General features: G+C 39.6%; 1 protein-coding gene across 1 annotated transcript; it reads left to right on the forward strand.

Moving 5' to 3' along the window:
- The first annotated feature begins 2,865 nt into the window (after positions 1-2,865).
- Positions 2,866-27,717, forward strand: GPD1L (glycerol-3-phosphate dehydrogenase 1 like). Its single transcript, XM_058832035.1, has 8 exons — positions 2,866-3,006; positions 7,734-7,911; positions 8,651-8,791; positions 12,498-12,636; positions 13,177-13,289; positions 21,198-21,431; positions 21,810-21,916; positions 24,754-27,717. The coding sequence occupies exons 1-8, from the start codon at positions 2,954-2,956 to the stop codon at positions 24,848-24,850; spliced, it is 1,062 nt and encodes a 353-aa protein (XP_058688018.1). The 5' UTR covers positions 2,866-2,953; the 3' UTR covers positions 24,851-27,717.
- Positions 27,718-27,953: the final 236 nt, after the last annotated feature.

Consider the following 27,953-nt stretch of genomic DNA (forward strand, 5'->3'; position numbering starts at 1 on the left):
GTCTGTCACTTCCCTTTGGCTGGTTGCTCTGTAAGGCTTAGGAGAATGGAATATGGATGTGAGTATCTATGACTTCAATTCATTGATTATACCAGGACTGTCACAGCTACATCATCAGGATGTGTTTTTTTATGAAAGATGCTGCAAGTCTTGTTTCTCTGAGATTGCCTTTCAGATTGCCTTTGCTCCTGACCCTTCTCATTAGCAATTTAAGGTAAGATGTCATTCTCTAATCTCAAGCCACTGATGTGTAATTTCTTCTGCCAACCTTGAGAAAAAGATTAAAATCTCCAGCTGGGGTCAGTTTGGCCCACTAGGATAAGAGGACAATACCTTCAGTCAGCAGAACTAGATTGCATGAACACAGCTGTCTGAGTCTGCAGATGAGGTATAAAAGAAAATCTTATATTCTTGCTAACATTAATGATCTGCTAGCACTTGTTTTAACAGTAGAAAGGCTCTTTCTTGCCCTTTCTTCTCCATTATCTGCAATGTTTTTATTTAGAGGATTGACCATTTATTAATTCAGAAGCAGCAGAGTAGAGTGTGGTTTAGTTCACAGTGTAAATGTATGTTAAATTTCAGGTTGCAGGCTGCCTGTGAGACAATGGCGATTCTATGCAAAACACATTCTATGCAAAACACAGACAGCCTCACAAAATGCTGCAGACTGATGGGCCATAGCCTTCTAGACTGTTGAAGAACTGTCAGCCTTTTGAGAAAATCTATAGAAATTATAATTTATCTGTATTTTTTTTATATTTTACATTAAGCCTAATAAAGTCTTTAACCTTTCTGTACAGACTGTCAAAATTATCCTGAAGTGCTCATATTCAGGATGTACATTTTGCATAATATTCATTTCTCTGTTCCATTAAGTATGTAGATTCCAGTCACTTACTACTCAATTTTATAGGACTACCCCCTTCCCAATCCCTCAAACCCTAGGCCAGATATCATCAACCCTGGTCTCTGAATGCCTAAAGCAAGCATAAGCAAAACACTCTCTCACTGGGCTCTAACAATGAGATAATAGCTTTCTCCACATTAGGAAGTGCTAGCAGTAGAAATGAAGATACTACTGCAAGAAGATTGGATTTAGGCATGTTTTGTTCGTTTCGGTGGTTGGGATTTTTTTCTCTTCTGTTACAGTTTAATTTGATAGCAAGCTGGCTGTGGAGTAAATGGACTAAATGAAAACCCTGCTTTTAAATTGTAAGGAAAACAGCAGGTAGCCATTCATACCGCTTCAGCTACGATGGCTCAAAAGGCAACAGAGCTGATCCAACTTTTCTTCTTATATAGCCTCTAACTGAAAGAGCATTTCAATGACAGCTAGCACCTAGCAAGCGATTTGGAAGAGGTACAAGCAAAGAAATGTGCTGTAATGAAAAGCTCAAAAGGGTATTGTCTTTATACATGGTTGATTTTAATAGAGGGGGGCACCGTTCTGGTGCAGGGACAAGAGCATTGTCATAGAATCATAGAATATGCTGAGTTGGAAGGGATCCACTAAGGCCAGCTCCTGGCCCTGCACAGGATAGCCCCACGAATCACACCGTGTGCTTTGTCCAAATGCTTCTTGAACTCTGGTAGGCTTGGGGCTGTGATCACTTCCCTGCGATGCCTGTTCCAATGCCCAACAACTCTCTGGATGAAGCACCTCTTCCTGATATCCAACCTAACCCGCCATCCCAGTTTCCTGCTGTTTCCTTGGGTCATCAGAGAAATCAACGCTTGCCCCTCCACTTGCCCTCCTGAGGAAGTTGCAGACTATGACAAGACTGCTCCTCAGTCCTTCCTTGGTAATTTATCATTAAATACAGCTAAAAATGTCAGTAGAAAAACACAGAGGGAAAAGCGTATCACACCCATCTGTCAGACCAACAACCCATCCACTTTTTTTTCCCCCTGGAGAAATATGTAGAATGGAGAACAGTATGATTTTGGCTGAAGGCTGAGGGCCAAGGAGTATTTGAAAACAATCATATTTCTGTTTTTCAGATCCCTCCAGGCATAACCTGCTTTATTACCTGATACATCGGTTCCTCCATACCTGGGAGCTTTCACAGACTTAGTCCAAAGCTAAATAGCAATAGGAGAGAGCAGAAGTTTTGTTGCTACAAATATGACTGAAATGCATGGTATTAGTTCATCAGATAATGGTGACAATAAGGATTCTTCCCCTGCACTTGGCACTAGTGATGCCACACCTCGAGTGCTGTGTCCAGTTCTGGACCCCTCAACTCAGGAAGGACATTGAGGTGCTGGAACGAGTCCAGAGAAGGGCAGCAGAGCTGGTGAAGGGTCTGGAGCACGAGTCCTGTGAGGACCAGATGAGGGAGCTGGGGTTGTTTAGCCTGGGAAAATGAGGCTAAGGGAAGACCTTATTGATGTCTGGAACAACCTGAAAGGAGGGTGTAGCCAGGTGGGGACAAACCTCCCAAGTAACAAGTGACAGGACAAGAGGACACAGTCTTAAGCTGTGCTAGGTGAGGTTCAGGTTGGACATTAGAAAGAATTTCTTCATTGGGTGATTAGGTATTGGAATGGAGTGTCCATGGAAGTGGTGGAGTCACCGTCCCTGGAGGCGTTGAAGGAAAGACTGGACACGGCCTCTGAGTGCCACGGTCGAGTTGACACGGTGGTGTTCGTCCATAGATGGGATTCGATGCTCTCAGAAGTCTTTTCGAACCTAAACGATTCTGTGACATGGCCAGTGCCTGCGGGATTGCCTGCGTTTCTCGAGGGCCCCATTTACCCTCGTTCTCCGCGGGAGCCGTCGGGCCCTCCGCAGAGGCGACGGGCGGGGGTGCGAAACTACAGTTCCCGTCACGCCGCAGGGGCGGAGGGAGAGCGGCCGATGCCCTGACGGCGGGGGCGGGCGCGGGGGACGGGCGCCTCACGGAGCTCTTCGCCGCGGCCGCTGTGGCGGGGCGCGGGCGGCGCTGCCATGGCGCTCTCCGCCGCCCCCCTCAAGGTCTGCATCGTGGGCTCGGGCAACTGGTGAGTGCGGCGGCCCCTGGCAGGGCGGGCACCTCGGCGGCCGCCGCGGCCCGGCCTTCCCGGCGGCTGTGCCCGCCCGGGCCTTGCTGTCGGTTCCCAGCCGGCGCCGTGGCCGCGCTCCCCTCAGGGGTGGCGGCCGTGAGGCCACCCGGTGCCGGCGGTGGAACACGGTGTCGCCGGGCCGTGGCGGGCTCTGGGTCGCGCTTGTTCCGTGCGGGGGGGCTTGTCCTGCCATGCCAGGGGGCTCGTCCTGCTGCCGGCTCCCTCAGAACGGAGGTGCTGCTCTGACCTGCTCGGAGGAAGAAGCGGCAGAATCGAGCAACGCAGTTCTACTGCTTACTGACAGTCGCATGTCCTGCGAAGTTGTTCTAGGATATTTTTAACCTGGTGTTTGTTGTGTGCTTTGTCCGATATCAGATGACGTAGACATTAAAGATGCTGTGCATTTTAAAAGTTTTTTTTTCCAATTACCCCCTGCCTGTAGAACTTCACTAACAACCTCACTTGTCTGCAAAAGTGTTGTTCGGGGCTTTCTATGTTTCTATGTGTCTATTTTCAAAGACAGTTAAAGAAGGACTTGCGAGACACTAGGTTATTTGAAATCCCTTTCCCCCCCCCCCCCCGCCCCAAATTGATTATTCTGAGAAATACTGAGAGCTTGAGACAAGGTTTTATTGCTGTCTCTATCTCTAGTTTATAATTAGACTTACATACACGTGCTTCTCCACTGAAAGCAATAGACTTACTTCACATCATTCTTCAAGAGGAGTACCATGTTAATAACCCTTTGTCATCTTTAGTTATTTCTTTTTCTTACACTAGATCCCTCTTTACAGTGAATAAATTAAGTACAATGTATCATAGAAATAGGTCTTCACAGTTTGTCACTTCCAATTACTAATGCTAAGCGCACATTATTCAGGTAGCATAGGGTTTTAAGACTTAAATTCGGGGGAATTCCGTGTAGAGCAAGGCACTGTGTTTTATTAAACCAAGCTTGCCTGTCTTTTGTCAGGATGATCTTAGACTTGTTGCTCACCTCCTGCCCACTCTATGCAGTTGGCTTTTTCTGCTGTTAAAAATACCAGCAGCTGCCAAGTTTTAATTCTTTGTGATCCCCTTGTTGAGGGGATGGCCAACATTTCAGTGCAGCATCTCTGCTTTCTTTCCACTAGCTTGTAAGATGTGTGCATTGCACTATATATCACAAAGAAATTACGCAGTTAGACCTCATCTTTTAGTAATGTTGTGGCTGTTGTTCCATAGTTGAAGTCTAAAAAAAGTTTTACAGGAAGTTTGACTCCATTGATTCACCCTGAAACATTTGCAGAAGCAAAAGCATTTGTAGATATTGCCTACTAGCAATATCCACATGCAAATGTATTTTGTTTTCACCTCACTGAATCAGTTTAATAAATAAGAAAAGTTCCTGCCTAATGGGATGACTTGGTAGCAAAATTCCCATATCTCCTATGCTGACAGAAAGAAAAAAACGGATACCTGATAGTAGCATTCTCTCTTTCTTTTGGGGATAAATGTATTTAAATAACTTATGGCTTCTTTCATATGTAATGGCAGGGGTTTTTGTGAGGAAAGCAGAAATCAAAGTAATCCAAATTTGAAAATAGTAATTCTTGGGGAGGTAGGTAGTTTCTTCCTCAAAATCCATTGGATGACAGACGCCAAATCCTGCCTGCAAAGAGCACTGTGATTTGGTAGTATGTGTAACCATTGAACTGAATTGGACTGAATTTGTATACCTTGTAAGTGCCTTTTGAACTGGGCCCTGTGGTCCTAAAATATTTAATTAAAGTATCAGTATTTAATGCAGGTATCTAGAAAGAAATTGAAGCATTTATAAACGTCTGATCACTGATATTTGGGGATTATATACTTCAGAAGCCTGGGTTATAGGGGTGTGTGATTGGTGGTGCCTGAATTGTAAGCATTGTAAGTAGTTGATCTGAGTGGGTTTTGCCATCTTGAGCAGGTTGGAGACAGTGGCTTTTAGGGTTCTGTGTGAGATGATTCCATCAGACAAGTCTTGGCCTTCTCATGGCACTTTAACCTATACCTGGGGTGAAAAAAGCCCTCAAAGAGCTTGGCAGGACACTAGCTTTTGAAGGGTTAAGCCAGTCACCTTGGTTGATTAACTGCTTCCAGTCGGACTTGTTTGGTTGGTTTGCTACAGGAAGGTCACCTTAACAATGAAGTTGACTTGGCAGGGGTCACTCGACACCTGATGGAAGATCATGGGACAGGACAGATGGCTCAGCGTGGAAGAGCAGGAGCTGTGCTGTCTCCTGGCCTTGCCCTTTTAGGGTTGCTCAGCTGGTGGATAAGCGATTGTGTTAAGATATTTAAGACAGGGGAAGAAGTAAGCTGTGTGGAGAGGCTACACCTTGGGAATATGCCTTGGAGCCCTGGGATTCCAGGGCAGTGCCCAGAGTCATTTAAAGCATTGTACTGTAGCCTGTTCTGATGACAGTTCCAAGGCAGGTTAATGAGGTGTGCACAGTCAGAATTTATCCTTCACTGTTTTCTTGGAATCAGTTGTTAATTAACCTGATTGCCAAACTTGAACTGAAACTGTAACATTTAGGAAAAGATGGGAAGTTACTGGACAGAGGGGTTTATGCAGCTAGGAACTTGTAGAAGAAAACTGGGAGGAACTGTGGCTTAACTGAGGTGATTTTACAGGAACAATGGTAGAGCTAGATAATTATATCATTTGCACTTGCATGTTGTGACCTCTACTGCTGCTGTTATCAGGGCAAGTTAAGGAGCTTTCTGGCTTTGTGCTTTAATTAAAAAGTGATGAGGAAAAAGCAGACCAACTGTGAAATGGTCCTAAAAGAGTGGTTACAACATCATGGGAAATGATGAACCAGAGAAGCCAGTCAGGAGAATCTTGTTGAATTCAGAAACTAAAACTAGGCAGATACTCACTTTCTTTAATACTGAATTCAAAGGTTGTAAGAAAAAAAAAAAAAAAGAAAGAAAAGACAGCTCAGGCATTTAAGTGTTAAATAGTAATGGAATTAATGTCTCACTTAAGTAGTACACAGTGCCAGACTTTCTGCTGGCAGACTGAAAATCCTAATCAGAGAGTTGCTGAATCAGTTATTTCTGTCTTGCTCTGTGACCAGCAAGCACAGAGAATGTGTAGTGAAGTTCAAAACAGAAGGCAGTGAGTTTACCAGGATCCTGACTTTGTATATAAATCTGTAGGAGTAGATGTGCTTTTGCTCAAGGAACTCAAAGCACTGTCTGGGGAAAACATACCTGTGCTGTGTTGAATGTGAGGTCTGCTGTTTGTATGGATATGACGTTTGGAGGCTGAGCTGGTGAGCTGTAGGACAGTGCAGCAGAAACCATGCTGGACGAGCTTGATAAGAGATAGCCTGCAATTGTCTTCTGTATCAGCCCAGGGTCATTTTTAGTGTGTGGAGTGCTATTAGAGAAGTAAATTCCAGTCTTTCAAGACACACCGTTTTATGGTTTGACTATAAAAGGTCTACTTAAGGTACTAAATTTTTTTCTGCTGCTATTTAGAGAAAGTGACCTTAGTTATGTGCTAGCACACATCTTTAATACAAGCACAATAAGTTGTGTCATATCAAAAGCTCTTGAAGCAGAATGAACTCATTTTGTTCAGTTGCCAGCTATGGGTTTATTACAGACAACATCCAATATAAATTTAGAGGATTGTGTGAGTATAACTAGAGTGGAAAAGTTAGTGTTCTTATGTTTCACACATAAAGTGTGCAGCTTACACACACACACACATGCACACACACACACACACACACACACACACACACACACACACACATTAAGCCTCAGATCAATGACTGTAGTTTTATTGCATCTCTTAAAAATTTTTGTGTCTCCTTAGCAGGTAATCAGTAATTATGAAACTACCTCCTATCCCAGAGAAGAAACTTGGGTCAAAAGGTTTAATGGAATGATGAAAGGGAAGATCATGTTAGTTCCTCCTCTTGTAATTGTGATTAATTTTGTTATTACTTAGAGATTTGAGAAGCAAAATTGATCACTGTAATTCAGATCTCACTGTATGGTGTTCTTGGGAAGAATATGAGGGTAACAGTAATGGACTTGTCTGCCTGCAATTTCAGAGGATGCTGTTACTGTGGTTAAATTCTGTGAGGTTGGCTACACAGCCATGAAGCTTATAACTTCTGCAACATATTCTTTCAGTGCCTATCAGTATTGTACAACTCATGAGTCAGTCATCTTAGCAAAGAAGTTTCTCATCTCTTAAGGATGAAAATGACACAGTTAATAAAATTTTGTATGTCACTTTTACCTCAGCTGTGAAGATACCTAAACTCTCAGTGGATAGCTGATAAGAAAACAATATAAGTAAAGATGTTTCAGTAAATGCTTCACTCCAACCTACTATAGCTGTAGGTGAGATAAAGCAGCAGATATGAATGACTAGTGTATTTTTCCACTCACTTAAATATGTAAAGTATTTTTTAAGTACTTTACATAGTAAAATAAATATTGTTTAAATAAATAAATAAATAAATAAATAATATTATTTAAATAAAAATTAAATATTTAAAGCTATTTTACTATTACTCTGTGGTAACTGGTCAAATAATCTGTAAATTTGCGATTGTTTTAAAGACAATATTTATTTTTTTTTTCTACAGCAAAATCATAATTTTTTAAGAGTATTTTTGGTTTTTTTTGTGCAGGGGTTCTGCGGTTGCCAAAATAATAGGTAATAATGTAAAAAAACTGCAGAAATTTGCTCCCACAGTGAAAATGTGGGTCTTCGAGGAGAATATTAATGGAAGAAAACTGACAGATATCATAAATAATGACCATGAAAATGTAAAGTATCTCCCTGGATGCAAGCTGCCAGATAATGTGGTAAGGCTCAGAAGCTAAATTATAGTTAAGGAGCAGAGGGAATATTGCTTGTGCTGTAAATGGAGTTAGAAATTTGTTTTGTTAACACCTCTAGGGTTTATAATATTTCAGACTATGCTATTTTACTGATGACATCAGAAATTTTAACAAGTAAAATTGTGTAATTATGTAGTTAAGTAAATCAAATGCACTCTTTCTTCTTTCGTGTCACTATTGTCTTTATGTTACTTCAGTTTCTGTACAAGAAAGCAAATGTGAAAACAAGAGCAAGATCAACAGCTATACCCTTTAATAAAAAATGGCCTCAACCTTGGATTGGAGCTATTGGTCTGGGAAGTTTATGCTCCTGTTTATTTTCAGTGATGAAATGCAATAATTTGTAGCATTTGGCATAAGACCAAGCTGCTTAGGCTCAAGATCAAACTGGAGAGATTCAGTTTGGACATTAGTAGGAATTTCTTTGCAGAAAGACTGATTAAACATTGGAATGGGGTGCTCAGGGAAGTGGTAGAGATGCCATCCCTGGAGGTGTTTGAGAAAAGACCAGACGTGGCACTCAGTGCCATGGTCCAGTGGACTGGGTGGTCCAGTGGACTGGTTCATTCCAGGTTTGGACTCAGTGATCTCAGAGGTCTTTTCCAAACAAATTGATTCTGTGATTCTGCTTTTATCAGATAACACTTGTGTGTAGTGTTAATTTTGAAAAGTTATGCAGCTTTTCTCTCCCATAACTACACAGGTTGCTATCCCAAACCTTAATGAAGCGGTACAGGATGCAGACTTGCTGGTTTTTGTCATTCCTCATCAGTTCATCCATAAAGTCTGCGATGAAATCACAGGACGAGTACCCAGGAAAGCACTCGGCATAACTCTGATAAAGGTACAATAAATACCGTGCATTAATAACTGAGAATGTGTCCTGGAATCTTCTAGGACGAGGTGTCTTGATGTTTTGATATGAAAAGTCTCTGTGCATTATTCACTTGATTGGTCTATTAAACCTTTCTAGGTGTAAGATTAGAATTTGTCTCAGTCATTAGTGGATTGTTACGCAGTGCTTGCAGGAAGAGGAAAATGAGGCTCTTCACAAGACTTTTAGAATAAAAGGGGGAGTCAATATGTTTTGCACCACTAAGCTTTCCAGTCTTTTATTTGTTGTTTCCAAAAGCACCATTAGATGAAGAGCAGAGCACAAGCATAATGCTTTGATTGTTAATGCACACCCCACACACTGAGTTGATCATTTCAAGAGCTGCTGAGAGAATTTCATGTGACTGAGAGGATAGTGCTCTTGTTCATGTCAAATATTATGTTGCAACAAGAGAGTCTGTTCAGCGTCACCCAAAGACAGTTTGAGCATAGGAAAGAGGAGAGGGCAGAGGTGCAGGAGGCATTTCTCCGGAGTGTTTATAGTTTTGTTGGCAGAAACGTTAAAAAATATGGATTAGCTGAATTTGGGATTGTTTTTGTGTGGGTGGGCTTTTTTCCTCTGTATGTTTAGCTGGAAATAATAAGCTATTTCCACAAGCTGGAAGATTCTGTTTTGTTGTTGCTTTGTAGGCCATTTTCTCAGCACACATTCCCTTGGTTCCTGTCATTTTTAGAAAGTGATACATTTATGGATCTCTGCTCAAAAAAACCCATATCATTGCATACTTCAACCTTGTGTCTTTAGTTTGGCTAACAAAGCCCATCAAATCTATTGTTTTGTCAGGGCTGACTAGTGTATTGCTGAAGTGTATGAAAAAGTAATGCTTCTGAAGTGTTCTTGCCCCAAATTGTAGAAAAACTCTTCATACCATAGAAGGGTAAAATAAGGCACTGTTAAAAATGCTCAAGATAAAGTTTATTCTCCTTTAATTTGCTGACTGTGATTTATATTCTCCTAATGATAGGAATAACTAATGAAATTGCTGAACTAGATGAGGATTTATGTCAGCATATGTGAAGTCAGGGTCCTGGGCCTATATTCCCTTGGAATTACTGTTCTGGGTACTAATTACCAGTTCTCTAATGGAGTGTTGGTTAATGGCTATATTTGACAAAAAAAAAAAGGGGGTGTGGGGCAGTGGGAAGGGGAAGAAATACTTGCGTTTAAAAAAAAATAGAAAGCCAAACTCCAAACAGACAGAAACCCCCAGCAAAACAAAATGTCCATGCTTATTGTAGTGGTGGAAGTGAAATTGTGGCACTTGCCATGCAGTGCAGAGTTGGTTACTGGGCATCTTCCCACTGTCACATTGCAACAGTGCATCCACAGGCCGCCTTTCCAAAAAAATGCTGTGAGGCCCCTTAATATTTTGCAGGAGAATGCAAAGTACATGTCAGTTTTTATGAAAAGGCATAACTGTGCATCATTAAAAGTATCATTTGAGAAGAAAGGGTAGAGATTTAACAAAACAATTCATTCTTTCTTCTACTTCTGCATATTCTTTAGGCATGCTGTTTTCATCAGCGTCATAGTTTTTGTGTGCTAATGCAATACTAATGATGTTAAAGTGGCTTGTGTTAACTTTGATAGTTAATGCGCAGTTCTGCTCTGAAAAATATTATTTGTGGGACATCTCGTTTCTGTGCTTTCTAAATTGGTTGTCAAGCTAGCAGTGTGTCATCTTTTAGTCTTTTTTTCCTGTTTTTTCTTTCTGACAGTCTAATCTTCAAGCAGAATCTAATGTCTGACAATAAAACTGAATCTTTGGGAAATAAAGACATTTGTCTGCTGGTTAATACTCATTTCCATTGAAACATTTGCATCTGTGCTGCTTTACATTAGCTCTGTGTCTATGAAAACCTAGCAAATGTCTGTGTGGCTGTGGGGAGAGGAACCATATAAAACTTAGAGTGCAGTACAGCCGTGAGCACAGGAAGCAGGTAGTTGAAAGTCACTCAAAATACTCTTCAGGCAACCTCTTCAGCCTCATTTTCATTTCCCTATTACAGGCCCCAGGGATTGCTCTGACAGGCATGTTAGGATGCAAGGGATAAGCTCACTTGCACTGCCTGCAGACCATTGCTGCCCAGCGAAAATGCCCATGCTAGAGCCTTGGTTTTGCAGAGAGGGAGGGGTGTTTGGTTTTTATTCTGTCATTCAGTCTTGGATTTAACTCTACAAGAAACAGGTACAGCTCTTCTTGACTTTGTCAGGAGTTGCGCTGTTTCACAATGGAGCAGAATCTGCCACCTAAGCTTTTCTGGTCTCCTTTAACTTGCATGAATAATTGTTGTGTAAGTATTCACATTTTTGGAGTTGTTCCCAGTGTGTGCATGACTTTCTGTTTATTATTTGCCTGCTTAGGAAGAGGGGCCTTACAGTCATTTTGTGGGGACATTTTTGGTACTATGAGGGGAAAATGCAACATGCATTATGTGCTTGCTTTCAGGTTGTTTCTGTATGGCTCATTAAAGATGAGAAAGCAGAGCTGTGCATTATGCAGTACAAATTGAAAAATAATGCAGAAAGCACTAGTTTAATTGGCAGGTTTTATACAGGCATGATACATGATTGCACCATGTTACTTAAGGAGAAGCACCTTTAAACTGTGGAAGTGCAAATTATTGCCTTCCTGAAATGTCACTACTGGCAGCATACAAGTGTGCCTGTATATATATATATATATATGTATATATGGAAGTATATACAGGATCACACTTTTTGCCTGTAAATCATAGTTCAAAATTACCAATTCCCAAAAGTATCAAATCCTCAGCATTGAAATAGAGTATTGTACAAAAGGTGGTATACTGTGGGAAAGAATGACTTTCAATAGCTGGTCTGCTGTACCCCTGTAATAAAAGCTGAAAAGGATTCCACATTAAGTAGGCTGGGAGCAAAGTGTTTTATCAGAAGAAAGTGGTCTCATTTGGAGTTCTAGTTCAGGCAATTCAGGGTACCAGACTCTCTTCTTCTCTGCAGTATTAATATGTGGGGTGATCTTTTCTAAGGCCCTATTTCTGCCCTTTTTCACACTTTGTAAGAATGCATTATAAATACAGATTAAAAATAGCCTTAGAAGTTAAATTATCCTCAGTAATTCAGCTTTATACATATCTTTGAATGACTGTTCCATTTGTGTTTCTACTAGTAAACTGTTGTTGGTGTTGTACACTGGGGAACCTGCCTCTGATATTTCAGTTCAGATATCTGTTCACAAAACAAGTTATTCAGATGCCATTTTGTGAGTTTCAGTGCAATTTCAGATCCAAGTTCAGGTCTGGTTCATAACTGATGGATTGGTTATGCTTCACTGATTAAAGATACACTGATAATAAGCACCTGATTTCTGAGTTAACAAAGCAGAATGTTCAGCACTAATTAGAATCAGGTCTTTGAGGACAGACTGAAAACTGGTTTCATCATCTATAGTTTAGTCCTAAATCTTAAGGTGCTACCTCCAACAATTCTAAGACATCTTGGAGAGGTCAAAATAGCAGAAGTGTCTGTGGTAGTACACCTGTCATCTTTAGTCTCTGTCTGAATAGGCCTTGTTTCACTTCTCACCTTTGGGCAAGACTAATTGTGTTCTGCTTGCATCTCTACTGTGCCTAATGAATGACTTTTTAGTAATTGCATTTAATGTTGGCTGCAGGGAATAGATGAAGGCCCGGAGGGACTCAAACTGATCTCTGACATTATTCGAGAGAAGATGGGAATAGACATCAGTGTGCTGATGGGAGCTAACATTGCCAATGAGGTGGCAGCAGAGAAATTCTGTGAAACCACAATAGGTACTGTTCCAAGTTGTAAGAATATCTAAAATGTGCACCTGTCCTCACAGGCGTACACCAAATATCTCAAATTTCACTGTTTTCGACATTAGCTGACTGTTATCAGACGCTGTTGGTTGAATTTCTTAGAATGTTGACACTTCCAAAAATACAAGGACAATACTGGGAATAGAGGGAGAGATAAGAGCACAATTTTGCCTATTCTTACTAGGGTTATAACCTTAGCATGTGAAATAAAAGCATGTTTTTTATCACCCTTCATATAACAACTGCTTCATTTTATTACTGTGTTTAAGATTTTTCTTGGATCTGAATGGCTTTATATGGATGAATAATTATAAATTCTGTACTCCAGCTCAGATGCAAGTTTTTAAGTGCAATGTTGACATGTGATTGGTCCCTTAAAACAGGGTTGTTTATAGAATTGAGATTGAACAACTTTATCTCTGCTTTTAGGCATTTTGGCTTGCACAGGAAAGGCTAAATGTCATACAAATAAATGACTCGTTTTTTTTAGCTTTCCTTTCCCTCTCTCAACAGGCTGCAAAATCTTGGAAAATGGCCTTCTCTTCAAAGAACTCCTGCAGACTCCAAACTTCCGAATAACTGTAGTAGATGATGCAGATACAGTTGAGCTCTGTGGTGCTCTCAAGGTAAGATTAACATGCTGCAGGTGGTACAAAGATGAAATAATGATCCTTGTTGAAATAAAAGAGGGTATTTCCATTTAAAAGAATAAGTTCATTGTATTTTATATAATATGTAAAACTGCCACGTAACATTTCCAGAAGAACCAGATGGGAAATGAGGGAGCAGCATTTTCTGAGAGCTGGCTTTTAGATCTGTGTCTCACCATCTGCCAGGTTCTCCTTCTACATCTTCCACTTAACTTACACACAACTTTGATGCAAGTATTGATTTCATATACCTGGCTGATATATTTCTAAATCTATTTTAGTTCTCTTTTCTTTTTTGCAACAGTGTGTTCAACAAAAGAAGGGGAGAAGGAAGTTGGCATTAATGCTTTGTATCTGTTGACAAAACTATTCCCCTCTTCATTGTCTGAAGCAATGTGAGCACTCATGTTTTATTTTTTGTGGACATGTATTACATAAGGTTTGTGTGGATAACCACATACAGAAATTACCTGGATAGGAAAGAAGTTATTTGGACAGATACTCATACAAACTTTTTTTAGATCAAAATTGATGCTGACAGGAAGCAAAGGCTAACTTAAACATTGTTTAATGGCTATTTTTGCAGGTTAATTTGCAGGCCATAAGTGAAGGGGGAGGCATTAGTTGTTTGGCACCCTAGCAAACAGTACCGTAGTTCCCATTATCTGATACCTATCTTGAATGATTTCTGATGGTGTAGTGGTTTAATTTGGCTTATTTCTTTTTTGTATTTTGGATAATTATTTTGTCTGCCTTTGATTTTGCTATTGAAATTTTGTGTAAACTGAATTAATTGGCTGCAAAACTACCACACCAAGCAATGATGTCTTAAGGTAAGGAATTCTGATTCCTGCTTAGTGAAAGTAGATGGATAGCTATAATAGCATATTTTTTGGCATATTAATTTCCTTAATTTCATCTTGACAGCTGTCATACTGGAACGCCTGTGATAGAGGAGGTTATGAGTCTGTGCACTGATGGGATTAGGTGTTTCAAGGCAACATACTTTGGAGTTACTGTATAGATAGAAATTTCTTGATATTATGGAGCTTGTAATTCATCTCCACAGCCATTGCTTTAAAATGGTCTGGTGATGTGGGAGGTTACCAGAACAGAAGCCCTTGAAAAAGTTTTGCAGATTTATTTTTCTTTGAAATACGCTCAGCAGAATGTTTTCTGACAAGTATAAACTTGTTTGATAAAGGAGTCCTGTCCCAGGAAATTTTTATTCAGACAAATCTCATGAAAGGGTGTTAGAGATGAACACGCCCATCAAACTGGGCAGGTAGTCAGCAGACACTCAAAACTCCACTGTAAAGGTCTAAGTCAGGCAAGGTACCAGTATTTCTTTGGAATTGCAATAGAATTTGAATAGATCGTTGTTTTTGATGGAAGGATACTAAGGTAAAACTGGGGTTTTTTTGTAACCTTGTTTTATTGCCTTCTTCTGCTTCATTGTTCATTATGGATCCTGCAGACTGAACTGTCTAGTTGTATTTCTGAAAAGCTGTTTATATTCTGCTCTATTCATTTTGTATTGATTGCAGTATATTTTGTTAGTTGAGTTGAGATTTCCAAAAAATGCATGGTATAAGGTCTAAACAAAAAGTGAATTAAGGATAGATTAACTGGTATAAAAATACTGTGGATTCCTTGCATAATTAAAAGGCAAAACTGGTATAAAGTGCATAGATCTGTCATTCTAGTATAGGTGGTGTCTTTAAACATGCTCTGCCTACATCTAAAAGAAAATATTAATAAAATTGTAATTTTAAAGTAATTTTTCATTTAAAACCCTTTCTAGCTAATCCTAAATCTTGTGCTGGCAGCATGTAAATAATGTTGTGAGTTCTTTTACTCTCAAAGATTGCGGAATTTTATTAATGCATTGGAAGCATGTCTGGCTCTGAAAGAAAAGAAGCTAAAATTAAACCTATGGATAAGGTTTTATTGCCATAATGCAAAGCGAAATGCAAAACTCAGGTGTGAATAGTGTTTTTTCTTTGAAGCTGTACATATTTTCTATTAGGAGAATTGTTTGCTAAGGGTATGAACCAGAACTTTGCTTTTTTATCAGTAATCTGATAGTCTTCGTAATAAAAGTTCAAAAAGTAGACATATTTTTGTATTTTTTTTTAGAGTAAAATCTAATGTGGAGCTTCAGTCAGCTGACAGTTTGTTAAACTTGGAAAGTTACTTCATAAAAACACAGTGAAAATTAGCTTAGTTTAACTTCCTGGGAGGAGGAAATTCCAATTTCAGAAGGTAACAGTGTCATGTTGTGTGGAGACACAGGCATAAAAAGAGAGGTTCTACTCTCTTTCTATAGTAGTGCCAATTTGAAATGTCAGTAGTGGCACTGCAAACTACAGCAAGGAGGACAGGGTAAACAGGCAAACACGTCACTCCAGACTGTCTTTTTGGATGTGGAAATAGTAAAAGCAATTCCTGTGTTGGTATTTAAAGGATAAGAAACAGTACACTATGGAAAACAGTATATTCTCCCAGCTTCTGCACCTTTCTGCAAATACCAGCTTAGGAAAGGGAGACTTTCCTGGTATTACTGGCATAATGGACTACAGTTAAAAGCCTGTACTCTGCTTCACTTTTTATTTCTGCAAGCCTTTCTAAACAGGGAAGATTTTCAGTGTGGGTGGTTGCCTAAAGCTTGTGAAAAATACAGAAGGGTAACAAAGAATGCTCTGAGCACAGCTCTCCCTTACAATGATAATTATAGGTTTGAAATTTGTTTTTGGAAGCCTATTTGAGTTCAGACTGTAATATTAGGTAGTGCAGCTGGGTGATTATAAGAGAACATGTGCTTGATTGCTCTTTATATATGGATATATATATATATGGATATGTATGGAATATCCACTTAATTTACTGTATTTAGATTTGTGACAATGGGCTGGTGGAGATACAGTGAAGTGCAGAAATCAGTGCCGTGAAAATGCAGTCTTGTGTCAGCTTGGAGACTGGCTGAATGGACAGTGCCAGTGACTTTACAAAATCTGATGGTACTGAGGAGAAACAGCTTTCTACCATAACCTGGCTGTTGGAACAAAAAGCGCTTAGCATGTTCTTTGTGAGCATATTTTTTTTCTTTTGAGGGCTGATGAACATCTTACATTCGTCTGCTGACCTTTTCTAAGGGTCGAGGACAGAAGTTGATGAAGTTGAAATTTGGATAGCTTTTTCAAGGTGCCCAGTTGACTTTACAGGCAGCATGACTCAAGACCACCTACAAGTACACCTGCCATTTGCCAGACAATGAATGGGCCTTCCTAGGAAATGCTTAAAGGTTATGTCACCTAAAAATAGTATGTGCAGCCCTGCCCACATATGGAGTTGCTGTTGGGTATTGATGGATGTGATAGTGCAGAGCAGCATGGACTTAGCATGTCAGAGGTGTCCTTAGAGTCCTTACTGCCTGTGCCGATGTGGTGTTAGAAGCAACACCGATGCGAGGCCAGACTGAGCTGGGGTATGAACCCTGGCCATGTCCTAGAGAGGCCATATAAACATTGGTACCTGTAATCTCAGGGGTAAGCTGTACCCCAGCTTACCTCAGTGCAGCAGTGCTAGGGGTGGCTGAGAGATGGAGAACTGAGAATCTAACCTCTGGATATGGCAAAATGGCCATGTTCCAGCTGCCTGATGATCAGGGATCTAGATCAAGTGGCAACAGCCAAGGACCAAAACAGATATGAGTTACTGTAGGAAGGAGAAGCAGCAGCAGCTGTGGTTGTCTTTCAGATTGCTTCAGGCTCATCTAAACCTTTTGGCTCCAGCTAAGCCTTAAGTAAAGAAGTATAGTGATGATTTATTGTTTACCAAGTTATGTAACTCAGCGTTGTTACTTGCAAAGTGTGTTAAGGGCAGTTACTGTTGGATAGTCAGTCTAGGTACTATAGAAGTTGATTGTGAGAGTTTTTTCCTTTTTCCTGCAATTAAGTGGAAATGAAATTCAAGTTCGCCAGGAGCAAGCAAACAGTTTATACTTAACCTCTCTGACAGTCCTGCTGATACTGTCTTGATTTTTTGAGTCTTTTCATTTGACCTCTTCTCAGCCATCAGGGGAAGCAGTGAGCTTCTCCAAGTTGATGTGTAAACCGAGGGAAAGCAGGCTGTGCTAAGCTGTGACACTGCCTCAAGGAAGGTGAAATAACATTTCTGCTTAGTTCTCTTATTGATCCATTTAATTACGGAGAAATAATGGTTGCCTCAGAAATGGCTGCTGAATGGCTGTCTTCATGAGCATTCCACAAATGTGCTGTGCACTGGATATTGAATACTTCTGAGCACTGACTCTGTAGGAGAGCAATCTGTCAGCAAAGTCTGCAGACTTCTTGTCCTTGTTTCCTTGGTCATCTGTTGACCGTGCATTTGTGACCTCTTGGGTGTTTGCAACAGGTTGTGTGCAAGTAAAGGGCATGTTCTCTCATTTGTTCTGACATACACTGTGAGCACTGCCTGGCATCAGCATTTCTTTTCTGGAGCATAGCTTCACTATCACTGTGATAAAATAACTAAATCCATTCCTTGCTCAGGTTCTAGAATACCTAGGACTAGGACTAACAGCAGCTTCAGGATACCAGAACAGCTTACCTGTTAGGGCAAAGTATTTTAGTAGCTTAAAACCATATGCAATATAAAAACACACTGGGATGTGTGCTTTCTTGTAAAAAGCTGTCAATGCCAAGATAGGCAAAGTGTGTGTTCTTAAGCATGTAGTGATTTTGAGAACTCTGAATGCCTCAGGCTAAGAAGAGCGTTGTGTTACAGTCCTTTTGGGGTTATTGTGACAGTATCTTTCAACCTGTGGAACATATTTGTCAGTAGGCACTTCCTTATTGGGCTCTCAGACTCCCACGTGTGCATGCAAATACAGTCGGTTTCTAATCTCACAGAAATGTGCGTGCTCTTCTCTTGCACAAATACATACCCACTGCATTTGCAGGAATTCCCACTGCATTTGCAGGAATTTCTGTGGCTTCATGTTGCAGTTTAATCTCAGCTGGCAACTACATATTGTGCAGCTACTCACTCATTAACCATCTACCCATCAGGGATGGGAAGGAGAGTAAGTGGAAAAAAGTAAAACTCATGGGTTGAAATACAAACAGTATAATAATTGAAATAAAGGAAAATGTAGTAACAAGAATAGCAGTAGTAACAGTCATTCTAATGAAGGACAGAGTGAAAACCCAAGAAGAACCAAGTGATGCACGCTGCAGTTGTTCACTGACCCAGTCTGTCCCCAAGTACAATTGCTGGCTCCTGGCCGACTGCCTCCAGTTTATATACCGGGCACGGCATTCTGTGGTATGGAGTATCATTGGCCAGTTGGATCAGCTGTCCTGGCTATGTTACCCCCACCCCAGACTCTTGTTCACCTCCTTACTGGCAGAGCATGGGACACTAAAAAGTTCCTTTCTTAAAGTGAGCATTACTAGCAAACAACCAAAAAACATCAATGTGTTATCAACACTATTCTCACACTGAACTCAAACCACAGCACTATAACAGCTACTAAGAAGGAAGTTAACTGAAAACAGGACATTTCAGATGTAGTCTTAGTGGCAGCATTCAAAATCAACCATATGAGATACAGAAAGATGTTTTTGCCAGGTCACTCACCCTTCCTGCCTTGTGTACTTCTCAGAGGATCACAATAGTGATAGTGCCACTAGGCTCTTGTGTGTCAATTTGTGTTTCGCTTGTGCATCTTCCTGAAACAAGCTCAGCTTAGTGCCCACAGCCAGAGATTTCAAGTAACAAAATGTTCGGTTTGGTCTTGTTTGGGACAGAAGGATAACTCAGTTGTAAGTTTTGTGAGATTTTTTGTCGTTGTGTTTAAAGGGGTGGCTCATCTTTGAGCAAGGTACTGCTTTCAATGTGGAATAATTAGTTCTCTACAGTATATTAGGCACAAGACAGTTGTCAGAGATTCTTCAAGGATTTAAATAAAACCAGATGGTAGACATTGTAAATTAATAGTTGTGCCTGAGGGATATGAATACCAGGATATAACAGTCTCCTAGGCATAGGGGTGTGTTCTAGAGCATAATCCGTTGTCTTGTTTTCTCATTATTTGCAAACTGTGTGAGAACGTACAATGGGAACATTGTACAAACAAGGAGCTCAGTGTTTTAGAGTTGGACTCACAACTCCCGTTGTTCCCTACCTCATTTCCTCAGAAGTAACTAGTCTTGGTGTGACTTACTTAAATGAGTATTTCTGTTGCTCCAAAGACAAACACTGCAAAAGGTACAAGTAGACAACAAAGTACTGTAGACCAAATCATACTGTGATCAAGTAGACTGTTTCAAAGTGGAAAGTCAAGCAGACAAAGCTTGAAGGAAGGGGAAGCTTTAGTATGGGAGTGTTCAAGAATATATGGAAGCCCAAAGGTTGCTTAGTCATGTGTGTGTTTTTAGCTGAATGCTAAATACTTGCTGACTTCACATACATGTAAAATCCATTTGAATGGGTTATCCCATATGAAAACTATTTAAAGATCTGTTTGACTTCCTCTTGCTATGGCATCAAATGAAAAAATATTAGAGGTTGCTCTACAAGAGGCGTCTGAAGAAAACAAACCTTGACTGAATCACCACAGCCAAGATCTAAGCCAAGATTATTTAAATGACCGAATTTTAAAGTTGACTGTCTTGCACTGCTTCAGGTCTAATGCTGGGATATCTGTCTGCAATTTTTAGGGTCACCTTTAGACCTCAGCTAGCTGCTGAAAAAGCAATGACTGATCCTCTAGCCTCATTTGATTTAGTCACCTAGCCATGACTGGCCACACAGCTCTGCAACTGCCTCGAATTTGTGGTTCTTACAGTCGAAAACCAAACCAGCTGTTGATTAGCTGATTATTTTCAGTAATATCTTCTGATTGTTGATCTTTCTTCACAACGGTTAAAGATGATTTTTTAATTTTATTTTTTTCCCTGCATCGGGTGCTACATTAGGAGTCATAATATTGGTTCTCCTGTGCTTTCTGTTGAGGTCACCGCTGCTGCTGCTGCATGCAGGAAGATATTAACATTCAAACTTCCTTGTTTGTTTTATCAATATGTCAGAATGCCATCTTTTTTTGAGAGTTTTGGTAGGGTTTGTTGTGTTAGATGGATATTTTTTTAGTGGGGATAGTGGAACCACGGCTAGTGTCTGCTCTGACTCCCAAGCCAGAAAATAGTCACTTTTCTCAAATGTGTCTCATCAAATGTCTATGTTCTGTAACCAAAGCAGGGACCAAATAGTTGAATGTTAACAGCATTCATAGCCTTCATAGAAGGCTGTCAGTAGATCTAAGGAAAAAGCAAACACTTTTTTTTGCTTTTTTTTCCTTTTGGGAATCCTTTATTAACTATTATGGTTATAGAAACTCTGCATACTTAAAAGGGCTGGATACTATTGGCTTGGCTGAATTTGGTCCCTTAACATGTCATCATGGAAGTCAGTAAATGCTTTTTAGCTGTACTGTCGCTTTAATCATACACAAAATCTGGATAAAAGGACTGTAGGATGTCAGTCTAATTTCACCCCTACCTCAGGGCAGGAATAGCTCAATCTAGCTAAAACCTTGTTTGGGTGTAGTGCAACCTGTTTGTTCTTAAAGATGGTCAATAATAATAGCTCTACATCCTCAGGGGCAACTTGTGTCAGAGCTTTAACTATGCTTTTATCCTTGAAATTGGAAGACTTGCCATATTTTTTTTCTTTTTATTTTAGATTATCCCATAGACATCAAAATCCCCAAACCAAAATGACCCAAACTAACAACCTAGTTTTTCAGCAGTAAAGTGTTTGCAGTTCTTAAGGACATCTGTAAGCAGTAATTGCATCATTTCCCATTTCTCTTCCTATTAGAATATAGTAGCAGTAGGAGCTGGTTTCTGTGATGGCCTTTCCTACGGTGACAATACCAAAGCTGCTGTTATTCGCCTTGGCCTAATGGAGATGATCGCCTTTGCCAAAATTTTTTGCAAAGGACAGGTTTCTACTGCTACTTTCCTGGAGAGCTGTGGCATTGCTGATCTCATCACAACGTGTTACGGTGGCCGGAATCGACGTGTAGCAGAAGCACTCGTTAAAACTGGAAAGGTACCTTATAAGTACTGCCACTCCTCGTTTGCTGGAATAATAGTAGAGTTATCTGAGTCATGGTATCTTAGTGAGTGCATACCTTTCTCTTTCCTCTTGTTTCTTAAGTCTGTTGGCTAGAATGAGTGTAAAGGTATTAAAAGGTGGTGGGATGGTGATTAAAAAAAAAAAAAGCTTGAGAGATAAGACATTGTGAGATGCAAATTTAGAAATACTTACAAACAAAAACATAGGAGAATATTCTATATGCTCACTCAAGATCACTTTTGAAAAAGAAAAATCTCTCAGTAACTTACTTTTTTCATCCAGATGATGTCAGGCTTCTGAAAGTTTTATCATAGCTCTCCTTTGCTTTCTTTTTTTCCCTCCATTGCTTAGTCTATTGAAGAATTAGAGAAAGAAATGTTGAATGGTCAGAAACTGCAAGGACCACAGACTTCTGCAGAAGTGTATCGCATCCTGAAGCAGAGGGGAATGCTGGACAAGTGAGTAAGAACAGACAACAACTTCCACGTACCCCTTTTTATCTCCTTTTCTTCCTGCATATTTGGTTTTGATATCTTCATTAAGGTAATAGTCAAAAGGAAGATCACTGTACTAACAGTAGATTAAAAGTTAAAATCAGAGAGAGAAGTGAATAGAACCTCAAAATAATATTAGTGTAGATAGAGCTATTAGTGTGATGTTAAATTTGTGAATGTCCGTTTGCAGAGCGTAGTATTGCCTTCTGCTACTGCAGAAAAGCACAGCAAGTATGTTTTAATATATGAAAAGAAAAAAATGTATGAAAGTAGAAGTAGCGCTTCTAAAGAGACTGTGAAAAGTCTCTACATCTCATTTCATTCTAGGAAATTCTTTACTTACCTCCAAGGAGAGGAGCTAGGTGATCATCTGAATAAAGTGACTGCTTCCATCACATGAATTCTAGCCTAGATACTGCAATTCTCCTTCTTTATGTGACTTCCAGTTTGCTGTTGGTTAAAATCTCCCATCTGCCTCTGTAGGTCAGGGGGATTTTCTTTGTGGTATGAAATTAAGCAGATTGTCCTGGCTTTGTTCACTTGTATTTGAGTCAGAACATGAATGATTTCCACAGCCACACACACAGTTGTCTCCTTAAGAGATGAAGGGATGCATTTATCTGTTCCTGTTTGTAAAAGAGGAATAATCAGAAATTTAAAAACTGCCAGTCAAAAGACCAAGCCTTGTTACTTTTTTTTCAAAAGTATTTTTTAAAGTCTAGCTTTAATGGGTCTAGCTGCATTAAATTATTAATGTTTTAATACTGTCTTTGCATGTAAGTACCTAAGTCTGTCTCCTCAGTGTACAGTAATTAAGCTAAATGCAGGAAAAAGTAATTAAAATGTTGGCTTCATTCTTCCCTGTTTATGATTCCCTAAATTAAACAGGATGCTGTGTTTGAGTGTTGTTTTGTATCCTGTTCTATCTTACAACAAATTGAGTGCATTATAGATGATTTTGGGTTGTGCTTTTAATGAAAGACATAAAAACAGTGTTGCTAATTTCCTTTTGGTATGCCAACATATATGTGTCAGTTCTTCATAAAAGCTCTCATTCAACAAGACTTATGAAAGCAGCTTTAAAACATAAAACACAGTGGAGCAGCCATGGTTTCAAAGTGAAGAGGTAAGGGTAGAATTTCATACTGTGGTCTGACAAAACTATTTCCAAGGCTACGTAGAAACAAAAGTCAAAGTTCAGAAGAGCCTTGGTAGCAGGGTTGATGCCTATGGATATTGTGGTGCAATTACTTTTTTCTTTTTTTCAACAGTTGTAGTCTGATCTCTTGATGTGCTCAGGGCTAAGATGCATTTGGAATTTGCTGGCCCTGAGGTTGCAGTCAGCCTTGGTACAGGTTTCTCCACGTGAGGTGTGGCAGACCTATGCACAGTAATGTTCTCTGGGAAAAGCAGCAGGACTTAGGTTGTGGTTTGTAGTAGTGGTTCTTCTTCACTGAGAAATAACTGGCAGGACTGTACCTAAACCTGTAGGAAACCTGCTTTTGCTTCAGAGGGCGCACCTGTTTAGTGGCCTCTTCTCACATAGACATAGCAAATTGTATTAGTGCCTACATGTGAGCTTATATGGTAACAGCAAATGTAACCCCCCTTCAGCCTAGTACATCATACAAAGTGAGTGATAAGAGAGGTTTGTTGAGGAATGCAGAAATTATTGTGTAATTTTTTTTCCTGCAGATTTCCTTGTAGGGGTTTTGCAATCTAAGCAGTTTAGCATTAGATTTGAGTGAGCAGCTATGTGGCTATATGATAATTTTTTTCCACCAATGAAGTAGAAATAAAACTCAAGTTGGTCTAGTTCAGGGCAGTGTGCTGATAGCAGTGCTACTGTAATGTAATACGTGACAGCAGAATGTATAGGCCATCATATATTGTGCTCAGTACTGCTCAACACTGAAATGTGCATTACAGACAAAGCTTTAGAGTGGCTGGTAGGATACCTTTCCTAAGGAGAAAGTCCTAGTTCAGATGTATTCTGAATCACTCAGAAATTTAACTATTTCACCATCTCCAGTGACCCTTATTGTATTTCCATTGGTCAAAATTCATCAATATAAAAGGCCTTGCTGAAATGGTATATGTACCTGGTGGACAGGTTCTTAAAATTTACCAGGCTTTGAATCAAAATGGAACTTGTCTGGCTATTACTGTCTGAGATGGACAGAAAGCCAGAAAGCAAATACAAATTTCTGTAAAGCATCTTGGCTTTAACAAACCTTTAGATTATCAGAGAAGCCTGAATAATAAGGAGGTTGTTGGAGATATTGCAAATCTAAAAAAAAAAGTAGATGTGGAATTTTGTATTTCAAAATCCAGATTTAATTTTGGTTTCTTATTAAAAACTTAACCTTCAATGTCTTCTTGGATCTTTTTTTGTCATATTCTGTTTTATCAAGTTATTGCTCAAAAGTACTGTGTAATGGATGTGCCAGTCATCCTTTTTAACCACAGATGGGTACTGCTATAAGAACAGTCAGGAAAAATGTTTTTTATTTATTTTTTAGATCACTTTACGGTTGTTCCATACATAATTAATGTCTCAGGCTCCATTATAGCTAGCTAGGCTTCTGAGAGTCACTCTATTTCAGAGATGTGTGGAGGTTCTGTAGTTATGCCCTGCTTTTCAGCCCATCATTTGCCCCTAACAAATAGAAAAAAGAAATAATTTTTTCCACCTCTCCCTTTTCTCCCTCCCTCTCCTCACCCCTTTATATTTCTTTCATTTAAGAAAATGTTACAGAAAAATTTACACCGTGTTCACTTTCCCCACCCTCTTTCCTCAGGTTTCCACTGTTCACGGCTGTGTATCAAATCTGCTATGAGGGGAGACCTGTTAAAGAGATAATATCCTGCCTTCAAAGTCATCCAGAGCACAAGTGAAATCCATCAGGCTGTAGTACTCATGCAGCTTTCTGCCTTTCAAATTCATGTCTGGGTTCAAGTGGATGTAGCTATCATTAAGCTTTGTTCAAAGCTGCTCTTAGGCAACAGGAACAACATGAATGTCTCTGAGCGGGTATCGGTGTTTGTTACCCAGCCTGGGTTGACACAGCATGTGGTGTTGGCTTGGTGATTGTCCTTTTACTGGCTGAAGTGCGACTCTTTTAAGATAAGCAATGAAAAAGTTGCACTACATGCCTGGTATATACGCAAGTGTACTTTGAGTTTGCTCCTACACCATAAAACACAATGCTTTGTTGTCTCATATTAAAGCCTAGTCCAAAATCTGCTGGACACTGTGGGAAGAATCCCAGTGGTTTTGATCAGAGAATTAATCAAGCCTGTAACCTTGAAATATTAGGAATCTATCTGTTAGAACTTTGTTTTATTCTGTATACATAATTAAATATTAACATTTTTGCATGCTTATGACTATATTAATTTAAGCAATGTTAATGCGAAACAAGTTGTAGCAGTTATTCAGGGGGCTACAGGGATATTTCAATGAACTCTAGTGAAGAATATTTTGATTTTTGAAAGTTGTTGAAATTGTCAGGCTACTTTGAAATTTCTAAGTGAATTTAAAGTTTTTAATTACACTGTTTTAAAGGGAATATTCTAGAGGGGGATCATTGCCTCCCCTTCTGTTTTTTAATCCTTGCATTTTTGTATTTCTCCATTTCTCCCTTACTATTCCTTGGTGTTAGGCTCTTCTAGAATCCCATTCCCCAAAACAAGCCAGAGGTGTTGACCTTGGTGTTCTGAACCCTAGAGCCTACAGTTCATTTTATTGTTTTTCCTGTGGTTGTTCTTCACTGGTATTGTTGGTTGGGTGGTGAAGAATACCCCTGGGTATCCACTGCTCCAAGTTGTTCTGCTGTGTTTTTAGCTTAGTTGCAAAGTGTTGGGCTCCACACAACACTCCAAGGAATGTCAGGGGAATTCCCTGGTACAACACATGCTTGTATCGTCAGAAGGGTTGTGTGCCAGTACGATGACCGCATTCATTTCAGTGCCTGCCAGTGTCTGGCATGTCCACTGGGCTGCAGTCCTGATCCAGCCTTCCCAGTTCTGGAGTTACTCTTTCACTGGACAAAACTTTGATGGGTGCTGAATCAAATCCTTTACAACTAACCTCCCAGAAGGCTTCTCAAAGGCATCCATCTCTTTTATTCCCCAGGGATCTCAACTAGGTTTTTTCAGGAACATTTGTTTTATCAGGGAGGTTAATTTTATTTGTTCTTGGAAGATTTGTGATTTTAATGGAGTTTAAAGGTGGGAGAGGTTGGTTTGGTTGATCTTTTTAGATGTTTTTTTTAATTGATGCAAGAGAAGATAAGTAAAATCTGTTTTGCTTTTCTTGTATACTAAAGTGGGGGCGGGGAGGTGAAATACATGCTACGTACATTAAGAGTAGACTCCTTCCAAATGGGAGACAAGGGTTGGCATTAGAATTTATAGAACAAGACTGCCTGTCTGCTCTGAATATCCACACCTAACGTCTAAGCAGTATCAGAACTGTTGTTCACTGTGGTGGTTTTAGACCAGAAGTCATGAGCACACACCCATTGTGAAATTTTAGGTTGCCATTCAAAATTTGTTTAAAAAAAGAGGATGCCTGGGAATAATTTTCATACTTACATAGCCTCGACTACTCTGAAATAGGGAAGCTTTGGGGCAGCTTTGTGTGTGTAGACAGGAAGGCCCTTCCACTCAGGGGTACCATACTATTGTGCTCCTGAATTGCTTTGAATTAATATTTGGAAGATCTCATGAATGTCCTCAGATATTCAGGGGTGTGAAAAGTTATTTTGCCTTACTTCTGATTTAGTGCTAAATATAAGAGATGGCTGGAAGTTAAGTGACACCAAATGTTTGTGGCAGTTGGGAACATCACTGATAGAGCTGACTTGGAACAAGCACTCTGATTAGACATTTAAGAGGATGTTCTAAGGTTGGAAGCACTGTTATGCTAACGCACACATGGAGCATATGCTCCTCATTACTGCATAACTTTCAGTGTGTTTGCTTATGCTTTGTTTTGTTCTGTTTTTTTAATACCAAATTGGTGGCTTTTCCGTTGTATGTGTACATGCACATTATATATATGAACTTTTTTTTTTTACATGCAGTATGTAGGACAGTAGCATTTTTGTAAGATACCTAAAGGGCTATATGAGCTAAATGTGGTAAATTAATATATATTTTTAAATTATTTCTTTACTATTCCAATACTACTTCTACCACTGAAATTCCCAAATCTTAATTGTTCTTATTTTGTAGAGAAACCTATATTCTAAGGCAAATACAGAGAAAAGGTTTTTATGGAATTCTTTCCTCCGGTCTGTTACGATACTTGTTTTTTCAGACAAAAAGTGAGGTTTCAGTAACTAAAATAACTAAAATAGTTTATTTAAATTTCTATTGAGAGTTCATTATTTGCATTTGCTTTTTAGTGCTAGATAACACTCAGCTTGGCACTAGGTATTTTTCCCCCACTGATATTTACTGCTCATTAAAAGACTGTGACATGGTACTGGAACTGAATGATTAGAAGCCTGCTCTGCAAACACTCTGTTTTGCCCACTACTGGGATAGTCTTACTGAAAACATTAACCCTGTATGAGAGGGTCATAAATTTGTAACCAAGAATATGGTTTATGAACTTTAATCGCTAAGGAAGGCATTACATTCTAATGTTACTTACTCAACTTGCCCTCGTCATATGTACTGATTTTGTTTAGAGATGGTGAATGTATACCTGTTTGAAGAATTACTACAAATAAACATTTTTGTCTTGAGAATCACTTTGGTTTCTGTTGTCTCATTTTACAAGGCTTGCAATTAATATTTTAGTCACTTGATGGAGCGTGGGTTTTTCTGGTTGTGGTATGCAATGATAGCAGATATGAGATTGCCATGCAAGACCATAGATTTTAAAAAGCTATTTGGCATCCAGATGTCAGCACTTTCTTTCTTTCTTTCTATTAGTGATAGAATTGTGGTGTCTTTGACCTCTGAAAACAAGTTCTTGTCTTCAGTT

This window comes from Poecile atricapillus, chromosome 2, assembly GCF_030490865.1.
Source record: "Poecile atricapillus isolate bPoeAtr1 chromosome 2, bPoeAtr1.hap1, whole genome shotgun sequence".
NCBI lineage: Eukaryota > Metazoa > Chordata > Aves > Passeriformes > Paridae > Poecile > Poecile atricapillus.